The 11,455-nt window shown below is 44.3% G+C and overlaps 1 protein-coding gene across 5 annotated transcripts in view; it reads left to right on the plus strand.

The window, feature by feature from the left end:
- Positions 1-11,455, plus strand: part of Patj (PATJ crumbs cell polarity complex component) — a 312,739-nt gene that overhangs the window by 277,019 nt on the left and 24,265 nt on the right. For all 5 annotated transcript variants that reach the window (XM_021200048.2, XM_029539757.1, XM_029539756.1 and 2 more), the window contains 2 exons: positions 3,633-3,755; positions 4,430-4,534. In XM_021200048.2, coding sequence (XP_021055707.1) covers positions 3,633-3,755; positions 4,430-4,534 — 228 coding nt within the window. The remainder of the gene's footprint in view (positions 1-3,632; positions 3,756-4,429; positions 4,535-11,455) is intronic.

Genomic DNA, 11,455 nt, shown 5'->3' on the forward strand with positions numbered 1-11,455 from the left:
AAAAAAAAAAAAAAAAAAAAAAAAAAAAAACAAAGTCAGTCCCTGCCTGGCCTACAGAGACCCTATTTTAAAAAACCAAAAATAAATTGATAAATAAGACACACAGAGTATGTAATTCTAAGCCCCTCCTGAATGCCAGAAAATGGCATCTTTCCTTCCTGGCTGTAATTTAACCAAGCTTACTTGTCCTGTGTGTTACTACTCGAGTGGCAACTCTGGGCTGAAGAAGTCAGAGGCACCAATAGTAAACACAATTTTGGATAAAACTCGGATAGAGTTAGGACCAAAGTATTCCAAGATTTTGAAAATATTTTCTATTTCTTAGGCCACTTTAGTCCTTTGTTTTTATAGAAACTCTAATAGGCCTGCTCATACCCTCCCTATTTCCCCATGGTCCACTCACAGACCTCATAATAAAATATCACTTGGGAGCTAGAGAGATGGCTTAGCAGTTAAGGTCACTGGCCGCTATTACAAAAGACCTGGGTTCTATTCTCAGCATTGGTTCACAACAGTCTATAACTCCAGCTGCCCGACATCTGTGGTGGTCTGACTGACAGTGGCCCCATAGGCTCATATATTTGAATGTTTACTTCCCAGTTGGTGGACTGTTTGAGAAGGATTAGGAGGTGTGACCTTGTTGAAGGTGGTGTCACTGGGGGTGGGCTTTGAGGTTTTAAAACTCCATGCCAGGCCCGATGTCATCTGCCTTGTAAGCTCTCATCCACTGCTCCAGCACCATGTCTACCCACTTGCTGCCATTCTCCCCACCGTGACGGTCATGAACTGACCCTCTGAAACTGTAAGCCATCCCCCAGTTACATGGTTTCTTATAAGTTGCCTCAGTCATGGTGTCTCTTCACAGCAATCCAAAAGTAACTAAGGGCGGGATCCAACACCCTTGTCTGGCTTGTTCAGGCCCTGCATGTATGTGATACACAGATGTACATGCAGGTAAAACATTCACGCACTTAAAGTAAATTACTATCTCTTAGAGTTTTGCACAGAGGGCATTGCCGACTGATCGATGCATTTGGAAAGTATCATTTGGACACAAATGCTGTGTAAACAGGATAGAAATGAGGCGCTGTAGTGATTCTAAGTTATGGCAGAGCAGCACTAATGATAGCAGCATAATCGATGTGTTTATGTCATCTAGGATGTGGGCTGTGTGTTGTGTAATCACATACATACGTGTACCACAGCTCACTGGTCACGGGTGTGGTAGGACAACTGAGGGAGTCAGCTCTTCCCTTCCGCCTTGTTGGGACAGGGCCTCTCTAGTTTCTGCCACCATGCTGCCTACTCTAATCAAATAAGCCCATGAGTTTCTAGGCAATCCTCCTGTCACCTCCCATCTTTCTGTCTGAGAGCTAGAATTATGTGATTTTCAGGGGTTGAACTCAGGCTGGGCTCTGGTTTTTATCTTCTGAACCATCTCCATGGCCCTAAGGTAGAGCATTTTGCCTTGTTGGTGACATTTTATTTGGTTTGGGCTCTAGGGATTAAAGCTGGAGCTCCCATGAGCTCCTCCCAGCCCCTACAAGTCTGTTCCTAGGTTCTCTTCATGCTAGGTTCTCTTCATACTAGGTGCTCTTCATGCTAGGTTCTCTTCATGCTAAGTGCTCTTCATGCTAGGTTCTCTTCATGCTAGGTGCTCTTCATGCTAGGTTCTCTTCATGCTAGGTGCTCTTCATGCTAGGTTCTCTTCGTGCTAGGTTCTCTTCATGCTAGGTTCTCTTCATGCTAGGTTCTCTTCATGCTAGGTTCTCTTCATGCTAGGTTCTCTTCATGGACTCTCCGAGACGCTTCCTTCTGCTTTCCAACTTTATTAAGGTATAATTGCTGAGTACTTAGCTATGGAGGACATTGTTTCTTTTTGATTTTTTGAGTCTCACTGTGTAACTCTGGCTAGCCTGAAACTTGCTGTGTAAACCAGGCTGACCTAGAACTCATAGAAATCCATTTGCCTCTGCCTCCAGAGCGCTGGGGTCATGACCATCTTTGGCTCTGGATATTTTTAAATGTTAAGTTTGTAACCATGTAGGCCTTTACCTTAAGAGGAGTGCTTACTTCTCCTGCCTCTGCTGTTTTGTTTTCCATTGCTGCAACCCACCCAGGAGCCTGGTATGGGCTCTTGCATATCAATAAAAAACAGTGTTACAGTGTTTGCTTTCAACTGTCCTACAGAACATGGGGGTGGAGGTGGGGGTTACGTCTTACTGATGTTGACAAGCATGAGATTTTATCCTAGACCTCATGAATGTTAAGTTGTGTGTAGCTACTCTGAAAAATAATGTTACATATGCTTTAGCAGGCCCAGTTAGAGTGAGAGGGAAATTTCTACTTGCTTTTGTGGTGATTTAAAGCAAAGTTTAATAATCAAAATGTTTGGTATGCTGGTTGAAGGCTCCTCTGCACTTAGTAGATTAGTGATAATTCCACACATTTGTGCTCAGAATTTGGGACCTTTTTCACTCTCCATTTCCTCCCTGATTGTCTAGCAGCCAGGCAAGCCTCTTTTCTGTTCCTCTGGCTGGAAGGGTGGCGTTTGCATCAGAAGAATCAAAGATCCAGCCGCCTTTTTCCACTCCTAGTCTGATTGGGAGGGATTCTCCCTTAGAGCAAAAATGTACCTATCACACACACACACACACACACACACACCCATGAGCGTGCTTGCACACACACACATACCTGAGCACTCACACACTTGGCTCACATGCATGCATACACACATATGAGCGTATGCGCACAAGTGCATGAGCTTGTACAAGCACACACAGAAGTAGGTGATGAGCCTGCGCGGTGTGCCCCCTGCTGTAACTTCTGCAGGTTTTCACTTTCCACCGGTTAGTTTCTTTTGGTTCCAGAAGCTATGGGCCATTGTTATTTGCATTGTGACAAGACTTTCCCATTATAGTCAACAGGAGCAACAGATAGACTTAGTGTGAGTGCCAGCCTGGCAGAACTGCAACTTGTCATTTGTTCTTTCAGTCATTTTAAAAATATTAACCCTCCTAGGATTGGGGGGACAGGGTGGGACGAGAGCCAGCGCTCGACTCAAGGTCCATCGTTACAGGGATCTTCGCTGCTGTTTTACTTCTCTCTCCAAACTGTTGTCACAACAGTGGGCGCCCTCTCAGATCCTTTGTTTAGTGCAGGCATGCAGCTCTTTTGAAGCCAAGTGTGTTTGTTCACACCCAGAACATGATATGTGTGGCAGTTTAATCATAAACACCATATGAGAACACACTTGCCAAGCCTGCGTCAGATCGGCCGCTCCACTGAGCAGTAGTAAAGGCTTTTGTTTCTTAATTTACTGCTGCTATTGGCTTTCATTGAGCATCTTCTGTAGGCCCAGACAACACGGTGTTATCTTATTTATACTCAGATTATAACTGTGTACTGTGCAGTCTACTTCCCCATCTCAGGCATAAGCATGCAGGGTCACAGAGATGAGCTTCTCTGAGTCCCCCACGGCTACCTGACTGCAAAAGCTGACACAGGCCTTTTTGATGCCCTACACTCAGCTCCCACGTTATCATAGAGAGTTTTTGTTCAGTGCAATAGAAGGACAGACTGTCTGTGCCTATTATTAAACACACAGGCCTTCTGTTTTCTCTCTGTAGGAGCTCAGCGATGCCCTCGGGATCAGTATCGCTGGAGGAAAAGGAAGTCCTTTAGGAGATATCCCCATATTTATTGCCATGATTCAGGCCAGTGGAGTGGCTGCACGTACCCAGAAGCTTAAGGTAAAAACTCCAGTCGACTAGCAGAAGGCTGGCAGTGTGTGTTGGGTTCAGGAGGAGGTTGTAGCCATCGAGACCTTGTTTAAAGTGGGAATTGCAAAAGCCATCAGCCACCAATGCCAAGGACAGAATACATTAGCAAGACTGTAGACCTGAAATTCATTAAGTCCCTGGACACATAAAAATGTTGTTCTTATCAAAGCTTAGAGTGAAAGAAGGAACCCCAGCTCCTTAAACCCTCTCAAGACCTCTTAGCATCTCGTTTACCCAAATTGGTTTTTAACTTAGATTTGATCTTGGCATATTCCCCTAACTGAAAGTATCAAATTTTTTTCTATTGTCCCTTAATTTTAGCTGAGGTATAAAAATTAAGCAGAAAAGCCCTGGCTTCCTCATTGGGGCTTCTCTGAACAGTTAATTTGTGCCCCCCACTCCTACCGGCTACCAAAACACAAAAGTGACCTGTATCGTCTTTTAGTGATCAAATCTAATGCCCTTCTTGTCTCTCTGGTGGGGCTGCATTTGGGAACACACATTAAAAATTCCCCGCACTCCACAGCAGCCAGCTCTCAGCAACAAGGCAGATGAGAAATGTAACTCACGAAGAGTTTTAGGCATTCTTCTCAAATTTAATTTTTCTTAATGATAGTGATTTTCTTCCACTTTTGTCCTTCCAGGTTGGAGATCGGATTGTGAGCATTAATGGACAACCTCTGGATGGACTGTCTCACACAGATGCCGTTAATCTACTGAAGAATGCCTTCGGGCGCATTATCCTGCAGGTATTGCGATCAATGGAGAACCAGCTGGCAGAGGCAGATAACTGACAGCAGAAAAGACGGAGTCACTGGCAGTCGGCATCGCCGCCCAGCAGGGTGCTTGCTGATGTGAATTATGAGGGTTGAAAGCGAGAAATTATTATTTTTATTCAGAAATTCTTTAATGCCACCCATACAGGCATGAGCAGGATTATCCAAAGGTATAACAAGGGGAGAAAAATTACTCTCAGCTTCATGTGATAAATCAACAAGGCTTTTAGCTTCTGCCATTCTTTTGTAAATTGAAGTTTGCTGCGAATAGGAAATGATTTCCTTTCTTATATCCAAAGGCCGCTCCTGGGCCGCCTGCTCACTGCTTCCTGTCCCTTTAAAGGCAGAGAAAAACACAATGCTCTTTCTCCTGTGCCATGAATGGGTGCCAGCGCCCTGCAACTCTTACTGCATAGCAGTCATCAATTAAGGCAGACAATCATTGATCAGCTGTGGCCCCGTGAGCATTGTCCAGGAGGAAGTAAAAGCAGGATGTGCTGCTAATGTCCCCTCCCTCCATTGCAGCCCTTCCCTGTCTCTGAGATAGATGCCACGCAGAGCCTGGAGAGGCAGCATACTGGCAGTGACTTTCTTTAATAAGTACCCTAAAATGAAGGATTATAATCACCGCACTTCTGAAAGAAGTAGTATAAAAGTGATTTGCGGGTAAAAAGAATAAGACCCACAGCCAGCACTCAGATAATTCCAGCCTTAGAATAAGGAGATTGAATGGAGAATCCACAACGTTTGAGAGAAGTGATTGGTGGGGCTTAGCTCTGAGAACTCGGTGGTCTTGGTCAAAGTGACGAAGCACTTAGCCAGGTACACATGGGGGGGGAGGGGGAGGGCCCATGGAACACTGTCTGTGGTCTCAAAAGAGTTGATGCAATAGCCAACTATTATCTGGGTCCTTAGATGTCTGCTGAATACAACAAAACAGTGCACGGCCGGCCTCAGCCCTGCTCCTCCCATGATGTGTGCGTGTTGTCCACATGCAGAGTGGACATTTCTGGTCATTACTCCATTCCTGCTACAGGAGCTTGGCCTTTACTGACCCCTAGAGTCACTTGTTGCAAGCGCACCTGTTTGGTCTCAGCTGCTGGTCACCAGAGGTGTGAGTGAGCAGGGCCTCAGTGGGAGCCTGAGTAGGAGGAAGGGGCTTCTGCTTAAAGTCTAGTTTTAGTGCTATTCCTACACACTGACTAAGTTCATTCAGCTCCACCTTTTACACAAGGAAGCATGACCCAAGCTGGAGCTAAGATGTAGAACACTACATGGCATGCATCCCAGTACCCTCCACCCCTGTCCCCCAGAAGACTACATTTTTTTTGTTGTTTTGTTTTTTTGTTGTTTCGAGACAGGGTTTCTCTGTGTAGCCCTGGCTGTCCCGGAACTCACTCTGTAGACCAGGCTGGCCTCGAACTCGGAAATCCACCTGCCTCTGCCTCCCAAGTGCTGGGATTAAAGGCGTGTGCCCTGTGCCACCACTGCCCAGCAAGACTACATTTTTAAATTACCTTGGAAAACATGACACCTCTCAGCAAAGGGAGCTGGGCAGGAGGATCCAGAGTTGGAGGCCACCCTTGGCCTCATAGTGAGTTCAAAACTACCTTTGGTTACAGAGTAAATTCAAAGCCAGTCCTGGGGCACTTGAGATAGTGTATTTTAAAAAAAAAAAAAAAAAAAAAAAAAAAAAAAAAAAAAAAAAAAAAAAAAAAAAAAAAAAATAAGAAATGTAATTGAAGAAGATATCTAATAAAATAAGTTTTTAAAAAAAGTCAACAAAGCCTTAGTTTTAGTTTTAGAAGCTGACTTTGGTGACCATGTCTATACTCCNAAACTACCTTTGGTTACAGAGTAAATTCAAAGCCACTTTTGGGATAGCATTTAAAATGTAGATAAAGAACATATCTAATTTTAAAAAGTTGAAAAAACAAAAAAAAAAAAAAAAAAAAAAAGCATTTGAAATGTAAATGAAGAAAATATCTAATAAAATAAGTTTTTAAAAAAAGTCAACAAAGCCTTAGTTTTAGTTTTAGAAGCTGACTTTGGTGACCATGTCTATACTCCCGAGTCTCAGAACGTTAAGGCTGGAGGATCAATAGTTCCAGGTTAGTCTCAGTGCTGCAGAAAGTCAGAGGTAAGTCTAGACTGAAGCCTTTTCTCACAAAAACAAAGTTCACAAAGGAAACACTTTATTCTTGTTAAATTGCTTCTGTCAATGAAGTTTTTTTAAATAGTTCTTATAAAGGACCTAGGAAAATAGCTCAGCAATTAAGAACATTGGCTGCCCTTCCAGTTCCCAGCACCCAAATGGTGTTCACGGCCTCTGTAACTCCAGTTCTAGGGGCACCTGGTGCCCTCTTCTGGCCTTCTCTGGCACTGCCTGCACTTAGTGGACAGCCATACCTGCGGGCAAAAAAACCATTGAAATGAAAGTGAAATAAATAAAATATTTTTTTTAAAGATTTATTTATTTATTATATGTAAGTACACTGTAGCTGTCTTCAGATACTCCAGAAGAGGGCATCAGATCTCTTTATGGATGGTTGTGAGCCACCATGTGGTTGCTGGGATTTGAACTCAGGACCTTTGGAAGAGCAGTTGATGCTCTTACTCACTGAGCCATCTCAGCAGCCCAAATAAAATATTTTAAAAATTTATTTAAATGTTTTTTTACAAGGTAGAAAACTGTACTAGTTCCTAATTTATTTCCGATAGAAGAGTGGCTGTCTTTGTCCACTCTGACGGCTGGTTTACTTGACTTAGGGTTTTGTTTCAGACAGGGTCTCTGAGTATATCCCTGGCTAGGTTGGGATCCTTCTGCCTCAGCTCCGTAGTACTGGGGCTTCCGGGCTGTACCACACTGCTTACTCACTCTCTGTAGCCTGTTTCTGAAAGAGTCTTTAGTCCTTTTCTGTTTCTGTGTCTTAAGAAGAAAGTGACATTTGATTTGAAAGGGTTCTCTCTTGGAAATCATGTCAGTTGCTGTGTTCCTTCCTTGCCTGCTCTGTGAGCAGCAGTGGACCCTCAGAGTCCATAGTTGAGATCATCGTACTCAAGAATGTGGAGTCTGTGTGACTGCAGACACAGGAGGCACAAAGCTTAGCAGTGTCCACTCTCAAGTGCCTTCCAGTCACATGGTGTTTGCTTCCATTGAAACACAATTGTGCGGCACAATTATATGGCAACTGGTTCGTCACTAGGCACTTGTTTTCATTATCAGACAGGCAATTGGCAGGGAAGTTTGAAAAAAAGAAAAATGCCAGGTAATTGTGCCTGGGTGATATGGAAAATGACGTGTATATGCATGGTTTTGTGTGCATTTATGTAGGACAAAGGCCATTCCTCAGTTGCATTCCACCATCAGCATCCCCAGCTTCTCTACCTCTCCCACACAGAGATCGTAGACACACACCACTACTCCTTTTGTTTTTCACATGGGTACCAGAGAGTGAACTCAGGTCTGCATGCTTGAGAGGCAAGCCCCTAACCAGCTGAGCTGTCTCTCCAGCCTGTAGAAAAGACTTACAGTGACTCACAGACAGCCATCAGCGGGTGCCATTGGCACAGGAGAAAAAGGAGGCAGCTAACACTCTGGAAGGTCGCCACCTCTAAGTAGAAGAAGGAGTGGATGTCTCTGCTTCCAAGGCTGGTGGCTGCTTATTGACAACGACAGTTGATCAGCTGAGGGTGACCAGGATGCTTGAAATGTTTCTAAATGTTCCTACTTTCACTTGCTTCTTGTAATTTGAGAATTTGTCTTGCGAAGTTCTTTCACATATGGAATGACTATAGAACTATTTTTAATCCAGGTATCATACTCTCTGCTAAAAAAAAAATTGTTTTTGCTTTAGGATTTATCTTTTTTTTTTTTAACTTATGTATAAGTGTGTGTGTGTGTGTGTGTGTGTGTGTGTGTGTGTGTGTGTGTGTGTGTCTGACTGTCTGTCTCGTGTCTTTGTCACTGTGTCTTTGTGGGTAAATACCACATATGTGCAGGTGCCCAAGGAAGCCAGGAGTGGGTATTAGATCCCCTGGAGCTGGAGTTACATACAGTTGTAAGTCACCTGATATAGGTGTTGGGAAATTAACTCAAGTCCTCTACAAGAACAGCAAGCTCTCTTAACTACTGAACCATCTTGTCAGCCCATGAGGGGGAAAATTGGTTCTAAATTTTTACCTTTCTTTGAAGACATAAGAGGGGGGAAACATGTCAAGCATTTCTATCATGGACAGAAGTTGGAGAACTGGGCTTTGTAGCACTGAGGCAGCATTAAATATAACCCAGGCTGGCCTCACTGTTCAGCTAAGGTCATCCTTGAACTCCTGATCTCAATATCCCATCCTGCTTTGTCCTGTATAGTGTGTTCTTGATGGTATTGCAGTGCTTGGAACACTGGTGTGGGGAGGCCTAGCAGCCACGTGGCCGGGGAAGCACGGTGCCCGTGCTCGGGGCTGGGAATGAGGTTCAAACGGAAGCCACTTGGACCTTGCAGCACTAACAGCCCCGAGGCCTGACACACTGCACTTACTAGGTACCGGTTGACTAAAGAAATCAAAATGAAAGAGAGGGATTGCAAAGCCTAGGAACAAGTTTGGAGATCAGAAGAAAATCTTTAAGTCAAAGAGATAATGATTAAGTGTCTCTTTATGAAGTAGTTCTTCAGGGGCACCCTCCAGAGCTTGTGGAACTGACAGAAGAAGCTGCAGAGGTGTAAAGGGTTATTAAGAGAGCGTAGAGAAGGAGCAGGACATGTAGCTCACCCAAAGAGTACTCGCCCTGTGAGTGAGGAGAGAGCAAAGGGACTGGGGGTTAGACCAAGAAATCTAATGTCCAAACAGTAGAAGTTGTAAACAGAAACACTTGAGAGATTGGGGGAGTTTGGGAGGGGAATTAAAGAAATGTAAAGACCTATTCATCAGTGTACATATTAAGTAATAAAAGAGTAATGCCCACCTAGACTTTACATTCTTAAGAGAGAAGCACTTGCTAACTATAAAGAGCCAGGCATTTGAGTGCCACTGACCTTCTTTGAAATCAGTTTTCTGAGAGAATTACTTAAGATGCTGTCACACTGGACAATGTGAAACTCCCGAGCGGTGGGCATGGAGCCCACCAAGTGGGGCAGGGAGAAGAGCACATTGAGAAAAATGGCTCTGAACTAAGCAGGAGAGAGCAGGAAGGGTTGCTCAGTGGGTAGAGTGCTTGCCGTGCAAGCCTGACAACACAAGTTCAAGTCCAGATCCCTCAGTGGGAGGAGAGAGCCGACGCTTGAAAGCTGTCCTCCGACTTCCACACGCTAATGTAAATAATAGTAATAAAATTAAACAAAGGGGAAATGACGTATTGAGTATCTAATATACCTAAGTGTCCTGGAAGTTTGAGGTGAACTAAAAATTGTAAAGCTGATCTAATAAAAAAATAAAATATGTACTAGCTATATACTCTGGGAAATAAATTTACACCATAATCAAGGAAACATTAACATACAGGAAGTAGCAAGCTTAGAGTAACATTTAGGCAAAAATTAAGTCATGACCTTTGGGAGGTTTTTTGGGTTTTTGTTTGTTTTGTTTTTGTTTTTGTTTTCAGTTGTGTTGTTGTTGTTGTTGTTGTTGTTTTTGTTGTTGTTGTTGTTGTTTGGGGACAAGTTCCTGCTGTGTAGCCCAGGTTACCCTCAACCTCTAACATAAGCCAAGGAAATCTAGTGCTGAGGATCCCACAGAGCCATGGGTGACCGCTTGCCTCGCACATACAGAATGAGATAAGTAGTGGTGAACGCAGGGAGGAACTTGTTTTCAGTCTGGCTGCTCTAGAAAGACAGAAGTAAAGGATATCCTCAGATCACCCCCACTCTCACCCTCCCCCACCCCCCAGGAGGGGACTATAGCTCACAGCCACGGTCAGGTCGGTCTAGTTGATCATTGCCGAGCACTGGCGTACAGTCTTATCAGGACGAGGAAATCACCCCTGCCAGGGGCAGTTCTGATCTGCTGCACAGGATGCTTGCTGTCTCTTGGACTTACGATCCTGGGATCCAGGGAGAGAATGACACAGAAAGAAACCAGGAGGGCAAGGTGGAGTTTGTCAGGATGACATCAGGCTTAGAGCGTTGGCTGGAGATTTGTAGGTGCCGTTCTGGAGCAGGGGATTGTCAGTGGTGTGTTGATTATGTCTCCTGAAGTCTTGAAAAAATACCTTTGCTATTCTTCTCTGGCGCCTTCAACCTTGAAGGGGGAGGTTGCCAGAGGAACATCCTTAAATGATTAACGTGTCTACTGTACAGAGTTAAACAGGAATCTGACCCAAAGTTGAAGGTAGCAGAGGAGACGCTGGAAAACGAAGACGTCATGACAAGCTTTCGGAGGTTCCTCTCCACATCCGAGGGCCCTTGTTAAGTCCCTGCTTTCAGCAGGACCAGCCTGAGCCTTCCCTTCTCTTACAGATTAAACAGATGCAGCTGAACACCACGGCGTAGGAAGTCAGACGTGGGTGGCCAGGATGCTTCAGTGGAAAGATCAGCTGAGTTACAGCTTTTGTTGGCCACCCAAGGATATCAGCAAGAAGTAGCAGCTTGCTTAGGAGACTGAGGCAGGAAACATATCACAAACCAGCCTGAGCTGTAGAGTTCAAGGCCAACCTACGCTGCATAGTCCATCCACCTTGTTTCAAAATTAATTAATTAATTAAGTTAAATCAACAAATAGAAGTAAATTTGTTGCTATTTAGGAATATGGAAACAAATACTGAAAGAAATTGCTAAAGAATTTGTCAGAGAAGCCGGGCATGGTGGCACACACCTTTAATCCCAGCACTCAGGAGGCAGAGGCAGGCAGATTTCTGAGTTCGAGGTCAGCCTGGTCTACAAAGTGAGTTCCAGGACAGCCATA

Source organism: Mus pahari, chromosome 6, assembly GCF_900095145.1.
Source record: "Mus pahari chromosome 6, PAHARI_EIJ_v1.1, whole genome shotgun sequence".
Lineage (NCBI taxonomy): Eukaryota > Metazoa > Chordata > Mammalia > Rodentia > Muridae > Mus > Mus pahari.